This window comes from Silene latifolia, chromosome 10 (assembly GCF_048544455.1).
Source record: "Silene latifolia isolate original U9 population chromosome 10, ASM4854445v1, whole genome shotgun sequence".
Classification (NCBI taxonomy): domain Eukaryota; kingdom Viridiplantae; phylum Streptophyta; class Magnoliopsida; order Caryophyllales; family Caryophyllaceae; genus Silene; species Silene latifolia.
In genome coordinates, this window is record NC_133535.1 from 138531514 (window position 1) to 138550550 (window position 19037).

The following is a 19037-nucleotide window of genomic DNA, read 5'->3' on the forward strand; positions in this document are numbered from 1 at the left end:
TACACGAATCCCCTCGAAAAACAGAGTGTCATACACTCTGTTTTCGCGGCTTTTCCTGTATGTCCAGTTCTGTTTATGCTCGTTTTTCGTGCCCAATAACTCAGAACGAGCGTGGTTTGTTTTAAGATCTTTATTCTACTCTCTTTCTAGTTTTCAAAACATCTTTTAAATCTAATTTTCACCGTGAAACGAGTGAGAAATTGCAGTTTGAATGTTGCTGTCCAGATTTACAAAAAACGTGTTGTTTGCTTTGTTCCTTCGTCGACGACGGCCTCTCGAGATAAAATATACCATTGATTACGACCCAAGACGGTGTCAACGATACATGTAGGTTGAGGGTGCATCAAATCCTCCTTTTCTCCTTTTTATTTCGTTCTTTTTTATGTTTGTTTTTTATTGTTAGTTTTACGTTGTTTATCGTTTGACATCATTAACTATGAAACTAGTTTAGTCCGAGTATGAGTTAAAGTACCACCACGAACACCCGCGTTGACTTGAGATGGGAAAGAAATCCGCCACATCGGTCGGTCGTATCCCCCGTCTCATTTACATATCCTCGTGTTCAAAGTAGGGCATTAATAAAACGAATCCTAACTTCGTTCTTCGCTTTTGACCCCTTGCTTGTTTCGTTCAACTCGACCTACCCTAGGACCCGTTACATGTTAGTTCGACCCTTGTTTGTTAACATACGATTCATTTAGACGGCTTTATATCGATTAAATAACCTAATTAGACATGTTAGGGTGCTTCGACACAAGCATTAAAATCGACCAACAATTATGTAACCTAATTGAATGCATCTCTCTTTTCACCTAATTTCTCGCTAGTATAAGAGTGCGTGATTAGCACCTTCTTATTAACACTCGATGAGTAAGCGTTAATCTTGTAATATTGTGACCTAGTTAGACCCTTTAGGCCGTGTAGAATACACATTCGCGTGGCATCTTCTCAATCGTTCAACGTCGTTTCTAACTTGTTTTCTAACTCGTTTCCTAACTCATTTCGCAATCATTTGATCTAACTAATGAACCTAACCTAGGAACTAGGGTGGACGTGGCTTGGCCGTGAGGGTGGCCGTGCCTTTTGTCGTTCTTGCCTCGTTATTTAATATCATTTGTTCTTTGTTGTTTTGTAGCTTGTAATTTATAGTTTGTTCATCGAGTCGTAATTTTCAAGTTTGTTTTACTTTTATCGAGTCAAAACTTCTTCAAAAACCTTAGTCTCATTTGGTTAGATGGTTGTGTTCCAATTCGTGTAAGAGCGTAGTAAATCGCATGTTGTTTAAAGCGACATGGCCCGATTTATGCTAATGCATGCTTTGGTGTGTGGCCTAATGTCTAATTCGATAAGATTAAGCGAAAGCACGCATTACGAGGAGTGACCCAAGGCCGTGAGTTATGTAAACCGTGGGCCACCCCTTTGTGCACGTTTTCCTAGGCCGAATGGCCATGTGTCGTGTATGGTGTCGTATATAGCAATTGTATTTAGATCGAGTTGTATCTCTAAATTCTCGTTGTGTCGGCATGAAATGCCTGGGTTGTAATAGGGTAGATCCCAACGGCTCCCCCATTCCCATCAAGCCTTGTTTGCTTTGTTTTGTATGTTGTTAGATCAATCAACCCACATGCTAAATTACAACTTTGACAAAGTTAGTTTAGTTGCATCTAAAACGACATAGAAATTGTTGTCACATGTTAGGGTTTTAAAACGATGTTTGCATATCATATATCGCAGTAGCTACGACCTTATTTGAAGTCCGATACTTGACTTAGTAGAGGCCGTTATCGACGGGCGGGGTTAGGTGTCCTTATGGTCTTCCTAACACGTACCCTCACCCCTTACTCAAGATCTATGGTTTGTGGATCCGTCTAAATACCATTGGATTACGAGAGTCATTCAAATCGAGTGATATAGGGTACAAGTCTTTATCTTTAATAACTCGTAGTCGATTGGCTTTATGCTTTTCGATGAATGGTGTAAAGTTGACTTGAACGGTTCCAAGTTCCCAAAAAACTTGGTGGCGACTCTAATTTGTCTTAATTCGATTCGAAAGAACCTCGAGTCGATTATGCCTAGTGTGGATCCCGCGGACGCAGATCCCGAGGGCCTTGTCCACAGTCTTGCTAGTGGAGCCGTATGAACGACTTGTTGAGCCTTGATATCCTCGACCTACCGTTTTGGACAAGAGTCCTTTACGGATGTCATCTTCAATCCTTGTCCCTAGTACGGTTAAGTCCTTGAAAGTTTTGATGTTTTGGTATCTCAAATGATTGGCATAGATAGGTTTGAGATTGTCCACGAACTTCTCCACAAGGGTAGCCTCATCCGGGCGTTCAACTAGTTGGGTACCAGTCTTCCTCCACCTACTTAGGAAGTCGGTGAACCCTTATTTGTCATTCAGGGTAAGAACCTCTAGAGTGCGCATGTTAACTTGGATCTCGGCATTATCCGCATATTGCTTAGAAAACTTGATTGCGGCATCCTCCCAAGTAGCGACCTTCTTGTGTTCTAAGGAGTAGAACCATTGCTTCGGGATGGTGTCAAGAGATGAAGGAAAGATCCTTAAGAACATCTCGGGTTTGATGCCTTTGATAGACATGTAATCCTTGAAGGCACGGATGTGGTTCAAAGGGTTCTCGTGCCCCTTAAATTTAGGGATATCTGTCATATTGAAGTTGGTTAGCAATTTGGAATTGACGGCCTCGTACTTGCGGTTATTCTCCCTATAAATGTCATCCCCTTTAAGGTACATCAATTGCTCCTCTAAGTATTGGAGTCTTTTCTCGGCTACAGTTAGTCCCATGGGAGGATTTTCGTCCTTGGATTCATCCGCGTAGTCACCTACTACTTCACTTTCATGAGGAGGCAACCTCCCCTCTACGGCATAGATCCGGCCCTCGATGGTCTCAAGGCGATCATGGACTTGGTCTTGGGTAACTTGGATTTGGGCTAGCGCGGCTAGGATTCGATCATTACCATCTTGAAGTTGGTGGAGGTTTGTTTCACTTGATCCAGGCATCTTGAAAACTGGATAAGAGATTGATGACGAATCAAAACACGATCGACCAATCTAACACACTTGCTAAAAGAAGAAATGTTTTGACTCGTGAAGTGGGTGTGTGCCACTTGTGTTGAGTGAGCTTTGAAGAAAGGACGAAAATTTGAAAATGTGTATCCTAGTCAACTATAGTGTAGTTGTAGGAGTGGACTCGCAGTGAGGTTTTGAAATGGGCTTGCGGCCCGGATTTTGACTCGACAAACGGACAGAGTTTTGACTCGGTTTTGCGCTAATTTGAAGGCCCCTTTTTCGAAATTTTGATTAAAGAAAAGGTTTTGATTTTTGAAAAAATCGTCATGGTTTTGTTTTAGAAATGGTGATCACGTAAGGTACAAACATTCATACAAGCATTATAACGGGATGCTGAGTGCATTTAAAAGGGTTTTGGTTTAAAGGGTGGGTTGCCATACCGAACCATCAAACCCGAAGTCTGTGGAGAGGCTCGTACCAAACAAGAGTAAGGCCGATTCCTAGTCCATTTCCTCAAGTAGTGAAGGCCCTTGATACAAACAAGAGTAAGCATCATGGTATGGATGACGTCAATCGCTATCCATCCTTAGGCCCAAATAAGAATTAGGACCGTTTAGACGGGACGATTGGTCGAATGGGTTGGGTTGGGCCTAGGAAGGCCGAATAAAACGGTCTAGGAAGACCGAGTTATGAAAACCGACAATTGTCTTGTACAAATTATTCCCTAACCTTGTTCAAGTTTCACCCTTGGCTACACGTAAGTGTATTATCCCCAGTGAGTCACCAAATCGTGGACGACGGGCGGCCCACGGGGGCGCTTGGGAGGAAGAGAACAAGCGTTTGCATTTTTGTTGGAGTCGCCACCAATTTTTATGGGAAATTGGAACCGTTCGAATACCTCGTGCCATGTCAAGACACAAAGTAAAGACATGAACACTAAGCAATCGTTACTCTTAGCATTCTATGTCCAGAATGACTCTCGTGGATGCCAATGAACACGGATGTTCACAGAGATCTGGAGTAAGGGGTGAGGGTACGTATTAGGAAGCTCTTTTGATCGAACACCTAATCCCGCCCGCCTCGATAGCGGCCTCTACTAATGATTAGGGACATCATTTATACTCGATATATCGTCGGTTATATGCATGCAATGCAACATCCAAGTTTTAATCCTAACATATGAAGATTAGGCTAAGTCGGTTAACACGTAATTTAGCATACAATTAACGTCGAAGTAGGATTTAGTGTTCAATTACATGTGAAAACATACAAATAATACAAGAATATGATAAAGAAAATAAAAGAAAATTACAATAATGAAAATTACAATAATTACAATGGAATAAGCGATTTATGTCGAAAATACCTTTAGAACGGATAATTTGAGAAAAAGAATAAACAAATAAATTAACGACCAAATCAGAAGGTGATAATATGGATAATAGTTAATTATACGTAAACTAATTAAACTAGGTCAGGCAACAACGGAGTTCAGAGGCAGAATTCAACCGGAATAAGCGCAATGAGAAGCTGCGTCCCCAGAATAGCGCGCGATTCTTTGCGTCATTCTGACGACCGATTCAGGCCGTGTGAAGCGGAATTGCGTGTTGTTAGTACTCGTCGGTAAATTTAATGATTGATTAAATTATTTACTCGGATGAAAGTGATTAACACGTTATTTACATGTGATTGATGGTCATAAAAGCAACAAAACATGGATGAGACGGAATTAAACGAATTAATTACATGAATGAATGATTAATTAGTGACATGGGTGAATGAAATAAGCTAAACATGATGAATTAACGACAAATTAATGACGAACAATATAATAGACAGATGGAAATATATCAAAGGATCGAATTCCAGAAACCCGATATGAACGAATTGAATTTCTACAACCCGGATTGATTTTAATGACGAAAACCCGCAAATATGAATTACTTGGGATTTAAGTCGGATTTAATGATGAATTATACGTATGTGAAAATAATAATATACATGAGAATTTATTGTGCTATCGTATCAAAGAATTAACAAGAAACAAACGAAAACAAACAAAAGATTGACGAATTACAGAGGATGAAGGAAGAAGAAAGGAAGAAGGAACTGCGGCAGCCTCACGAAGAGGCGCAACAGGAACTGCGCTCCTTCGAAGAGGCGCAGCAGTTGCTGCGTCCTTTCTCGACGGTTTGTCTTAAAATCCGTAAAAGGGTTTTAAAGCATGGTTTTAGAAATCGGTTTTAATTGGTATTTTCGACGTAAACCTTACAATTGATGGTACAAAAAGGTAAAGAACAATAATAAAAGAGAGATTTACACCCTCAGACTTACATGTTTGACGAAACGAGATGGACTAAGATATCGATTAGCGATGCTCGACTCGAACTATAACGCAAATATGAAAGTGCCCTCGTAAGAGGAAAACGAATAGATTATTTAAGTTGATTGATTGTGGAGTTGGTCAAATTGGTCGGTCATGCAAACGAGGCTGGTACTTAGAAGGATCCGAGCTTACGTGGTCGAATGTTCAAGCACGTAGACGCCAAAAATTAAGAACAAAAGTCTAGAATGCAAAGGGAGAAGAGAAGGGCGGACACTCGCGTGAGAAATATGAGGAGCGAAGGGTCCTATTTATACTAATCACGTGAAGGAATAGGGTTTTCGGAGAGTCTTTGGAAGTGAATCTCGGAAAGATATGGAAAAGATACGAAAATTACGCAGAAAAGGACCTGGGAAGAGGCGCAGCAGCCACTGCGTCTCTTGGAAGAGGCGCAGCACCTGCTGCGTCTGTTCCCAAGTGGTTTCCTCCTGCGGAAGAAAGATTTCCGTGTTTAAGTTATGGTAGGACGGAATAATTCGATTTTCCTTAATATTTTATGTGAATATTACGGGAAATTGTTTACCAAAGAATAAAGATTGTGAAATATGGAATAGAAATATCCGGAACATTCCAGAACATTCTGACTCGGGATTTAACAGTTATCAGAAAATGAAGACGGTTTTAGGCCCGGACTCCAAATGTACTCTAATTACTGTCAAAACGACCGTATCGGCACGTAGATGACAACTAAGAGGTAGACATTAATGTTTGAGAAATCACTTGATGATAAACTTACGAACTGTCACAAATCGTTCCGCATACCAAACATGCTGCCCAATTATCACCGGGTGTTTTGCGGGTGGTGCAGAAATGAGGTATCTACAACGAGAGTTACGTTCATTCCAGACCTGATAAACTGCAGCTGCCAAAGAAGTACAAAACCAGGCCATCCTCCAATTCTGCTTACTTCCAACTCCAGCTTGTTTAAGTTCAGCAAGTAAGCATGAACCAGCACGATTTATACCCATCCAATGCAGAAGCCGTTGCCAAATATCCTTGGAAAAGGAGCAATTAAAGAAAAAATGGGCATGATCCTCAAGAGGAACTTCACAGAGAGAGCATCTATTTACCATATAAAGACCTCTATGCTGCATATTATCCACAGTAGCCAATTTCTTCTGAGCTGCCAAAGAGCAAATAATCGTATGACTAGGAACAATACGAGGATGAGTCAAAGCTTTAGTCCAAGGACCAGCCAAGACAGTACCTCTCAGATAGCTATAAGCTGCAGTAACTCTGAATTTACCATGAGAACACCAACTGTTTATCAAAGAGGAGGCATTAGTTATACTGCCTGCAAGAGCAACCAGCCTATCCCTTACAGTCAAGATTCCCTTTAGACTAGAGGAAAAACTATCCTGAGATTGCACAAACCAGATAGACTGATGCTGCAAAATGTAAGCCTGATGCCAGGAAACCCAACTTCCCACAGTAGTATGAGCCAACAGAAAAGCCATCTGCACTGCAAAGCATCATTCCAAGTGGAGAGATCCTTGATGTTGAAGCCTCCTGCATCCCAAGGCAAACAGATATCCTTCCATTTTTTAAACACCATTCTTCTACCTTCAAACGGTATTCCCTAAAAAAAATCCTTACAGAGCTTATTGATCTTATGCAGAACCTCTTGGGGTAAAAGATTACAAGAGCACCAAAAATTTTCCATGCCAAATATTATAGAGTTGATCAGCTGTACCCTACCAGCATAGGTAAGAAAGTGAGAGGACCAATGTTGGATAGAGTGCTTAATCTTGAGAATGAGGGAGTCAAACATTGTCACTGAGACTCTAGAAGTAGACAATGGGACTCCTAAATATCTGAAGGGAAACTGACCATCAGAGAAACCTGTTGCAGCAAGCATAACCCCCTTTACATCAGGATGCACCCCTCCAAAATAAATGTTTGTTTTCTCTATGTTAGCATGAAGTCCAGATAGCTCAGCAAAAAGACTAAGAGTGCTCTTAACTGCTGCAACAAAGGGAACATCCCCCCTGACAAAGACCATCAAGTCATCAGCAAAGATCAAATGATTAAGTTTAAGCCTAGAGCACTTAGGGTGATAAGAAACAAGAGGCTTACCACAAAGTGTCCTGAGATATCTAGATAAGACTTCCATGCTGAGCATAAACAAGTAAGGGGAAAGGGGATCACCGTGCCTAATTCCAATTTTCCCTTGAAAAAAACCAGAAAGCTCTCCATTAATTTTTAAATAATACCAAGGAGTTTGAATGCAGCCAAGCACCCAGCCAATGAATTGCTGAGGGAAACCCAAACCTGAAAGCATATTAGCAATAAAAGACCATTGGAGGGAATCAAAAGCCTTCCTTATGTCCACCTTGATCATGCAACGAGGTGAAATATTAGCCCTATTATATCCTTTAACCAATGTTTGAGATAACATTATGTTCTAAAAAATGCTACGACCTTTTATAAAAGCAGCTTGTTCAGCACCAACAATGGAAGGAAGAATACTTTGACGCCTGTTTGCTAAGATCTTACTAATTGTCTTATAGAAGACAGTACAGTAAGAGATGGGTCTATAATCAGTAACAGCATTAGCTATGGCCTTCTTAGGAATCAGAGAAATAACAGTTGAGTTAGCCTGCTTGGACATTTTGCCAGAGGAAAAAAACTGATTCACAGCTTTGCAAAAATCCTTGGCAATGATCTGCCAGGCAGACTTAAAGAACCCAGCTGAAAATCCATCAATACCAGGGCTACTATTAGAATCCATACTGAAAAGGGCATCTTTGATTTCAGTAGGAGAAATCTCTCTAATCAGGAAGTGCCTATCAGAAGAAGTGGGGGTAGTGGGAGAGCTATGCCCCAACAGATCCTGATAATACTGATTAAAAGATTTACTAACTGAAGAAAACCCAATATGAAGCTTGCCATGGTGATCATGAATGCCACCAATAACCTGCTGATGAGTTCTCTTAGAATTTTTTGCAAAAAAATATTTAGAACTGCAATCAGAGTCCTGAATATCCTTTACTTTAGCCCTCTGAGAAAGTATAGAAAACTCATGATCTTTAAGCTTGATATAATCAGCAATTAAGAGCCTTTCCTCCTGAATAAGAATATCAGAGAAAGGATTGGAAGCAAGTTTTTGTTGACACTCCACCAAGGCATTCTTAGCAGACTGAACTCTTTGAGAAATGTTGCTGAAATGTTGCTTATGAAATTGGGTAAGAGCATGCTTAACACTTTTTAATTTCTGAAAGAAACAGTACATATGACTACCCTGCAAAGGAGTAATCCAAGCTGCCTTTATTGTTTGTAAATAGTCAGGATGGCCAACCCAACTATTAAGAAACCTAAATCTCTTAACAAATTCTTTGTCCTGAGAAATTTGGACTAAGACAGGAGAGTGATCAGATAGACCAGGCTCCTGAAAGTGACCAAAAGCATTGGGAAAAGACGTAATGAAGCCTGGATTAGCCAGAACCCTATCCAATTTGGACCAAACCCTAGTCATAGAATCTTGCTTGTTAGTCCATGTCATATCAACCCCAGTGCAAGAAAGGTCATCAAGATGACAGGAAGCAAGACAATCATTGAAATCTAGCATATCCTGAAGCACAAGAGGAGTGTTACTCAATTTCTCAGAAGGAGTTCTCACCACATTAAAGTCACCAAGCACCAACCATGGCTCAGCAGTGGAAGCTGCAACAAGACTAGACCATAGCCTATGCCTATCCAGAGGATCATTACACCCATAGACTATACTTAAATGAAAAGTTGAGCAAGACTCATGATGATGCACCTTAAAGTGAATAAGCTGATCAGCAACTGTCTTGCTAAGCATAGTAACAGTACTAGGGTTAAAGAAAACCCAAATTCTCCCATTATAATGATGAGAGTAATTGCAAACCACATTCCAATGACTAAACTTCTTTCTAATGATTTTAGAAGCTTTATGCTCCTTACCCCTGGTTTCCAAAAGAGCCATAATATCAATTTTATTAACCCCTAAATAGTCTTTAACTTCACTATGCTTTAAAAGAAATTAAACCCTCTTATATTCCAAGAAGAAATCTTCATTGAGGTTTATCAGGAGGAACAACATTCTCAACTTCTAACACTACAGTAGAACATTCTGAGTGCAACTCAGAAGAAAGACCAGAAGAGGAAGGCATTACCACTGAAGATCTCTAACCTAGCAAAGAGCATCCCAAGTCTATATTCTCCAGGGTAGATACCATTCCAGTTTTGGCCCCTTATGAAGTAGCACCTAGTTCCAGAGAGGTCTCAGAAACAAGTTCAACAGGCTCCAATATCTCTCCTGGTTCCAAAGCCTGATACTTATTGGCAAGAGGAACTAAACCATTCTGAGAAGAAGAAATAACTACAGTATCCTGCAAAACATCTCCAGGTACTTCTTTAAAAGTACCATCTAGGAAAGGGTCAGCGTCATAAGGCTGTGGAACCTCATTCAGCTGCTCCTCTACCACAGTGTTCATCTGAATGGGAGCAGACTCAGACTGAACATCTGCCAGCACAGTAGGTGTGCTCTCAGAGACAGGCTTAGGTTTATGCCACTTACAAGTAGAAATTTTATGCCCCAGTTTGCCACAACCAGAACAGTAAAAAGGAACCCACTCATACACCACTTTCTGAGATATTTGACCCAAAAAAGGAGTATTGATGACAACAGATTCAACAAACTCACTGGAAACATCAATTTCCACCAGGACATGAGCAAATGAAAGCTTTTCCTTGTTAGTGGTTGCAGGGTCCGCAAAAAGAGGCTTACCTATCTTACTAGCAATCTTTCTGAGAACAGTTTCAGACCACAAGTAAGGATCCAGACCCGGAAAAAGGATCCAGACAGGTACTTTAGCTACCCTTTCCATATTACCAGAAAATGTACGAGTCCATTGTTTAAGAATCAGAAAATTACCACCTATCATCCAGGGACCTAGCCTAAGGACTTTGTTCATATCCTCCAATGAAGAGAATCTAAAAGAGAACCACCCTTTTTTGTAGTATTGAACTACAGGAATTGCAATTTTTGCCCATTGTTTCGTTACAAAGTCTTGGACAGTTTTAAGAGTTGGATTTGCCCCAATTACATGACCCATTAAAGTGAATTCCCAAATCTTAAGCTCATCCACAAAATCAGTTTCATCAATATCAATTTCAGAAGCAACATCACTATTTTGACAGAAATGTAAGCTCATACCCAAATTTTGTGGTGCTTTAACTACATGAGACCAGGTTTTTGCAGGAGCTTTACCCACAACATCAGAAACTACAGAAACAGACTTTAAAGAAACTGAAGGAACCACAGAATTATCCACTAGAGAACTCAAGTTCTTCGAATTAGCAACTACCTTAGACGAAACATCAGTCGTTAGAACATCCGAGGATGAACTAGGGTTTGGCTCAATCATAGTAGTAGACATAGGAATAGTATTAGCAGAAGAAAGCTTAGATGAAATAGGAGAAGAACGAATTATACCAGCCACTTTAATCGCAGAGGAAATCAAATCATTAACTGTCCCCAATTCCATGGGAGCTTGAAATTCCGCCATGGAAACATCATCATTAACAACAAGTGAACTATCAGAAGGAATCGAAGCTCTAGGGGTACTAGTATTAGGACGATTCCGCGCTATGCTACCTCGAGTTCGCGCCATGGATTAACCGTAGAAGAACAGGGTAGCGTAGAAAATCATGAAAAAATGGTGTTTTTATTTTTTTTTAACGAAAAAGAGAGAAAGTTTGTTAAAGAGAGAGAAATTTTTTCAGGCCGTCGTAATGACGATTTTCAAAGCCGGTTTTTATAACCATTTCAACACGCCTTTCTAGGCCGTCGTAATGACGATTTTTAAACCCGGTTTTTATAACCATTTATTTCAACACGCCTTTCTAGGCCGTCGTAACGACAATTTTCAAAACCCGGTTTTTATAACCATTTCAACACGCCTTCCTAGGCCGTCGTAATGACGATTTTCAAACTCGGTTTCTACAACCATTTCAAATCACCTTTTTACGCCGTTATAATCGCCGCGTCTAGACCCAGATTTTAACCCGTTTCACGCCGACAATGGCTCTTTCAAAACCCGAGAAAAGCACACACCCTTTTCTCGAGACACTTTTGAGATCCCGAGGACCATACACTGTCCCCGAGACCTCTTCAAACATTTCAAACCCGATTTTCAAAACATACAATTTTGAATTTCAAAAACCGTCTTGGGAAACAGTACATTGTTTTCCGAGCCGACTCAAACTCAAAACCGTCTTTTGCAAACAAACTTAAGACAACCCTTTCAACTGACCGACTTGCGGAGATCCCTATATTCGGAAGCCGTCCATAAAACGACAAATGAATCTTTTTGAAAATTTATATTTTCGAAAACTTCAGTCCACCATTCCAATTCCGCCTCGCGTCTATCGAGTCGAGCAAATGTACTTATGGGTCTTTACTTATGAGTTGTCTCACCACGAGATTCGCCCAATGGCATCACGCCGCTACGTTGGACGCGTGTCAAAGGTTTGGTCAACACCCTCACGTCATAAATCGAGTCAGCACCGAGGTACCACGCACGGTCATCCTCGTCTTGTTGAGTCTGATATTTGTCTCGTCCTTTACGTTGTCTGCGTTAAGTCTTTGAACCGTGTCGGATTGAGTTGTAATGTGAGACATTTTTCTGCCTCAGAACCATGACCCCGTCTTCAACTTCGTCCAACAACAACAATGATAACAACAGAGATGTCACAACTGCTCAGCTAGCCAGCCTGCTCACTGCTCTTAAGGTCACTCTGGATCGTGTCGAGATCCGTATCGACACCCTGGAAAACAAGGAAACTGGAGAACACAACACTCTGCCTTTGACTGAAACTGAGAAAAGGCTCAAACTCTTGGAAGAACAACTCCTAGCCCGGGGTAACAATATCCATCTTGAGAACAACCGAAGGTTTGAACCTGTTGGGGATCAACTACCCGACAACATTACCCTGACTGATGTGCCCAAATTCAAGGGAGTAGAGGACCCGCTCAATCATATTCGAGCCTTCAAAGACTACATGGCCATAAAAGGGGTTAAACAGGAACTTTTCACCCGGATCTTTCCATCATCCTTGAAACCAATCCCTCGCCAATGGTACTAGTCCCTTGACCCGAAGAACCTTACTACTTGGGACGAGGTCGCAGTTGAATTTGCTAAGCAATATGCCGACAATGTCGAAATCCAAGCCAATACCCGTACTCTTGAGGTCCTAACCCAGAATGACAAGGAGGGATTCACCGAGTTCTTAACCCGTTGGAGGAGGGTAAGCACTCAGTTGGTCAGCAAGCCGAGTGAGTCAACCTTGGTGGAAAAGTTTGTTAACAATCTCCGCCCGGTGTATGCCAACTTATTGAGGTACCAAAACATTAAGACCTTCCAGGATCTGCAAATCCTTGGGACACACATTGAAGACGACCTTCGAAAGGGTGTCCTAGCCAAAACCACCGGTAGAGGCTACCAGGGATCCACATCAACCGGATCTCGCCCTTATGGTTAGACGAACAAGATTGATGAGGTCAACCTCCTTGAACCAACCGCCAAGAGAGCTGAGCGCCCCCAGAGAGTGTTCACTAATATAGGGTCAACTTCTGCAAGTGCCCTGAAGAGGCTTATGGACCAAGGGAAACTCCTAAATGGCCTGAGAGGCTATTCCCTTTCTCATGACGGCTTTGATCTGGGAAGCAGGAATTGTGATTGTTTTCCCGTTGAAGGGGACCCTGATTTTCTGGTGGAGAGTTGAGGTGACTGCCTTGACGGCGTGAATCCAGGGACGTCCCAGGAGCATGTTTAATGAGGCGTCGATGTCGACTACCTGAAAACTGGTTTGCCTCTCCAGTGGTCTGGTTGCGACAGTTAGAGTGATAAGCCCTGCGACCTTACGACGAGTGCCGTCATAAGCGCGTACTCCTTGATTGGTCGGGACCAGACCAGCTTCTTTGATACCCAGTTTATGAGCCGTTTTGAGGGGAATGACATTCACCGTGGATCCGTCATCCACAAGAACCATAGGCACATTCTTTTTGAGGCATTGTACGGTGATATACAGGGCCAGGTTGTGGTTGGCTCAGAAGGGAGGGATATCTTCGTCAGAGAAGATGATCGGGTTACTCAAATCAGGGACATCCCTTGTCATGTGTGCCACCACTTCTTTTGGGGAGGAGGTAGAGGGCACAGTCAATTTTCCCAAGGCTTGTAGTAGAGCCTGCCGATGCTCGAAGGATGTAGCAATCAGTTGCCAAATTGAGATTTCGGCTTTTGCTTTCTGCAGTTGTTTGAGGATCGAATTCTCGGGAGCCTTGGGTTGAGAGTCTATGTCCGGGACAACTTGGTCATTCATTGTTGGAGCGACCGTAGAATTGTTCGGGTTTTGATAGGGGCGTCCGGACCAGGTAAGATGACCGATCTCTTTCGCCTGCTTCCCTGGGATAATATAGACGTCTTCAACATCATCTCTCCAGATGCCATTGATTTCGGGATCTCGAGGGTACCTTGGAGGGGTATTCCTCGGTGGGCAGTTTTTGTGAGGGACATTTTTGTGAGGGTAGTTTTTGTGAGGGTAGTTTTTGTGAGGTTGATTATTGTGGGGGTGGTTATCGTGAGGTGCATGCCAGAATGGTCGCGGGAGCAATCCATCCTGGTGAGGGTAGTTTTGGGTGTTCGGGGGACCTTCCCTCGGGCGTGGTCTTGGAAGATTGAAAATCAGTCGGCGGTAAGCATCGTCAAGTCGGGTGATACTTTCGGAGAGACTGGCTATAGCTTCCTCAACTTGTTGGAACATGGCAAGCATAATTGCGACGCTGAACACAAATACCCCGTCTGAGGCATCCTTCTCCAGGGCATTCACCTCGTCATCAATTGGCAGGATGAGGTATGAGCAGTCCAAGGTCGGCTCATCATTGGAGATGGCATGGATTCCCAAAGGGTTCGTTTTGTTGTTTGGTTTAGTGGGCGGAGGCAAAGGCAATTCTCCTTTCTCGATCATGTCTTGGATGATGTGTTTGAGTTTGAAGCAGGTTTCTGTGTCATGCCCTTTCCCTTGGTGGTATTGACAGTAGGCATTAAGGTTCCAGAAGCGAGATCTCTTAGCATCAGACGGATCCGGGGTGGGTCTGATTGCTACTTGTACTAATCGTTACGAATACGCATCCACAATCCAAACACGACTTCCAACATATGAAATTAACGGTTCAAACATGTTACTAATCATTAACAACCATAGTAAACATCAAAACATGTAATGATATAACCATGAAAACAAATTTAATTAACGAAATGTGCCTGTAACAGTGCCACTCGATCGAGTATGTAGGGTACTCGATCGAGCTGGCCCTACTCGATCGAGTATCTTAGCTACTCGATCGAGTAGCCCCAAATCAGAATGCTCCATTCCCGTCATACCTGCAGCTACTCGACCGAGTGAGGGGCACTCTGTCGAGTGGCCACAGGTCAAAACCTCTAAATCTCCTTGTCATAACACACATTATGTATATAAAATGTCACATAAGCGCGAGTCGGGATGACAACCCGACCCCCGAAATCCTGCAAACATGTTTAAACTAAGCAAATCCGGCCTTATGGCCATCCATACAAGCCAAACGTAAAACTACTAGCTAAAAACGACTACTACCATCCAACACAACCAACCATAAACAAAGAGAAAGAAAAGGAGTATCACTCCTGCTACTGCTGCTCATCCATCATCTCATCTCCACCACCATCCCCTCCCGAGGTGCCTGCTCCTGATGACCCAAGACCCGCATCGACCCCTGCTCCAGCTCCTGGACTCTCATACCATGGGGTCAAACCACCAAAAGCAAAGGACTGCGGTGTCCCCCATGTTGTCTGGTCCACCCCGTAAGAGTGGAAACCCCACTGTAGTCCCCAACTCCGCTCCACCACACTGGATGTGGTCCCTTGGTCCCAATACCCTGAGCATATGCCATCTCATGCATGTTCCTGAGCGTCAAGGTAGAGGACACTCTCTCTGCCAAGTAGCTCGAACGTGTCTCCGGGGTATCAAGGTAGGGGTAACAAGGAAAAGGGTACTGCGGTGGTGCTGCTGGCTGTGGCTGGGTCTCAACCGTCCTCTTCCTCACACGACGTGGTCCCCTCCCTAGCCTGGATCTATCCTCGGCCGCTCTCACATTCTCCCCCTTCCTCGGCTCGGGAATCACCTGAAGGATCGTGTCGTCAATGAGGTATGTCTGTGTCTGCCGAAGTGCATCCTCATCAGAATCGACCGCATCCAAAGGCTCAGTCGGTGGAAGGTGCTCAGGAGCCCGTATCCTCATCCAGCTCATACCCCACACCCTCCATGCTAGGCTACCATCCTCCAATGTTCTCAACCATTTTAGGTCGAGGTAGTAATCTCTGTCCATGGTAGGCAATGGAGTGACTAGAGGAACGTACTCAGAAGAAGCCTCAAAGGAAGTTAGTTTTTCAGCTAACCGAGTGGCAAAAGCACCACAAGTCAAGTGCCGAGTGGTAGAAGTAGCCATCAAAGCAAGGCTAGCACAGAGCATGGCAGGAGCATTGAAGACCACCTTCTAGGTCCACGGGTTAAGATAAGCCATCAAAAGCAATAACTCGTGAGAGTTCAGCTTACTCATGTCAGGGCTCTCATAAAGAAGATTCGATATAGAACGAAGAAAGATTCTCAAAGTGACGTGCTGCACATCGTTAATTAACATGTTGCTGGCGGTGAGAGCTGATTTCCCAGAAAGACAAGGCATTAGGCGGCAAACCCCGCACTCAGCCGGAATGTCGCGGATGGATCCCTTGGGAGGCTTAGCCAACCCAAGGTGAGAAGCAAAAAGGTCCATGGTTAGCACAAAACTCGTGTTCATAAGACGGAATTCGACAGATTGCGCTTTCGGCTCGTATTTAAACGAGCTCATGAACTCCAAAGTCAGGAAGGCATAGGAATGTTTCCTTAAACGATACAAGCCCGTGAACCCCAAGGTCTCAAAAATGTGACGGACATCCGTCTCAATCCCCAGGTCATCTAGAAGTGTGGTGTCCACACAACGAGTGGGTCTCATCTTCCGTTTCTGTAAAGCTACGAACCTCTCCCTCTGCTTGTAGTCCACAAAGACTACTGAAGGGTATTCCGGTACAACTAGTACTACGGGTCCACTACCCTCCCCAATTCCGGGCTGTGAATCCCTTCCCCTCTTACTCTGACGGGTTCCCAGGTTTAGTCTCGGCATCTGTTTCAGCATACAGTTTAAACATACTAACATAGGCACTTGAAACATGTAATTTACACAAATTAAGCACGGAGTAAAACATCTATGTACACACCATCACCAACAATTCCCAATTTTGATATGTATAATTTCAGTTTAGTGCATCTCAGACGCTCTCCATAGTTTAGAGAATTTTAGCATGGATAATCATGATTTACTCGACTACTACAACTGTCAAGATATGGCTCAAATACTACTCCATATATACTTGAAAACATGTAAAACGTTCATGTATGCTCATAAAAGGGCAACTAAGTACACACCATTACAGACATTCAACATCATGAGTAAACTTCTCAATTCAAACAGTCAGACGGTCTCTATAGCTGTAACAATTTTGACATATTTAGCACGAATTGGCATCACTACTACTATATCAGAGGTTTAATTCTTACACATATATTCAAATTCAAAACAAAAGCTCAATTATAGAAGACGAATTTCAATTTGGGCACTTTTAAGACGGAATTTTAAGGCAAATTTTAAGGTGGAAATCACAAAATTCAACTTCTAACATGATATATGCAACATATACTACTCAATTCCATCACTCATCATATAGAAAACACCCAAAAATCAATTTGATTTTCACAAACCCTAGAAAATTTATCCCCAAATTTGCAATTTCTATTCTATTTTTAGCACAATAAACATCAACAATCATGAAAGGGAAGCATGTGGATCCTATACAACAATTACAAGCAACTTTTCTTCCATATAAACCGAAATTTCAGATTATTCTACCATCCCAATTAATTCTAAGTGATAAAAACATGAAATTAGGAAAGAAATTTATACCTTGATCAAATAGGAAGTGCAAGAACTAATTAAAGCAATAAAAACCACCCAAATTAATCACCACTAACACAAGAATGCAAGAGTTTTAGAGAGATTAGAAAGTTAGGGTTTGCAAAAGAAGAAGAAATAAGAAGAATGAGGGAAAAACAAGGGTTTTATGAAACCCGCGGAAATCCGTGTACTGTAGCCTACTCGATCGAGTGCCTCGGGTACTCGATCGAGTGCCCTCCACTCGATCGAGTAGGTGCTATTTCATCGAGTAATCGTAATAAATTCCTACGTCTCGACGTCATAGCTTCCTAACTAGATCGAGTGAGGTCTACTCGGTCTAGTAAGCTCTCGCACTCGGTCAAGTAAGATTAAGTTCACGGTCAGAATTACAAAATTAGCTGAAGGTTCCTGCAAAACAATATCACGTGTCGATTCCAAACCAAGTTCGGAAATCGTCACTGGTTATCGTACTCATTCATACATCACCGTTTCTAACCAATTATATCATACAGTCTTATCGAATACAATTCACATCACATTATTCTATCATGAACTGCACTCAACACAGTTTACCTGTTACCGAGTCATCCGTATATGCAACTATCTCATTATATTATGGCTAAACTTGTCTTACTACATTATTAACAAACTTATACTCACGTTATACAAAACACATAATTAACGATAAATTTTCCATGCGTCATCCAAGTGTAGCACTAACATGTTCCAGCTTCAACATAAACAAATTATTCTACACAAATTAATCACCACACAAGCGGAAACTTTCAACCATTACACTTTGCATATACCCATTACTATTTTGAAAATTTTCATTATAACTCGACACTTCTTTAGCTATCATTTGTATGGCTACTACAAGACTTACAAATTCTTATAGAACTCTCCATCACTAACAACCGGAAACAAACACCAATCATTGCCACATTTCATGTCACTGCATACACCTCTACTCTTTTCACACACTTCTATCATATAGACCGACCCTTCTACGTTTCTCATTACCATCGCATACGCACCATAACTCCACCACAAGTTCACCATACACGATTCTAACGTAGCTATCGCACCGATATTAGCTTCAATAAAGACTTAACCACAAACAATTCTCGCATAATCAACATACACATTAAGCACATATTTACTAACTCCACCTTCCCATACCCAGTGACTGGCTTAAGCACAATGAGGCCAAGATTTTGAAATCAGGGCGCCTACTCACCCAAAATCTAGCATCAGCTGGGGCTCCCATTATACACACACCAAGTTCATTTTATTAGACTCACTACGTTCATTAGGTTCATTTGTTACATGTTCCAAAATAGTCGCTCTGATACCACTTTGTAACACCCCCATATACCGAGGAGCCTTAACCAGACCTTCCTTAGCATATAAGGGCATTACCATCTCGGTTGCCCGAGGTAAGAAACCATCAAAAGTCGATAAAAGAACAATTATAGTTATATTACAAGTGTTACAACCAACTAACGAAAATAAAGGTACAACTCGTCAGCTACATGTTATCTCTATCAGAACTCGTGACGACACACCCTTGCCAG

At 42.1% G+C, this 19037-nt stretch overlaps 1 protein-coding gene across 1 annotated transcript in view; it reads right to left on the minus strand.

Annotated features, from left to right (window-relative positions):
* Window positions 1-7809, minus strand: part of LOC141608342 (uncharacterized) — a 60938-nt gene extending 53129 nt beyond the window's left edge. Inside the window, exons 1-2 of the mRNA XM_074427705.1 lie at window positions 7008-7809; window positions 6174-6873 (exon numbers count right to left, since the gene is read on the minus strand). Of these exons, the coding sequence (XP_074283806.1) occupies window positions 6174-6873; window positions 7008-7809 (1502 nt within the window). The remainder of the gene's footprint in view (window positions 1-6173; window positions 6874-7007) is intronic.
* Window positions 7810-19037: the final 11228 nt, after the last annotated feature.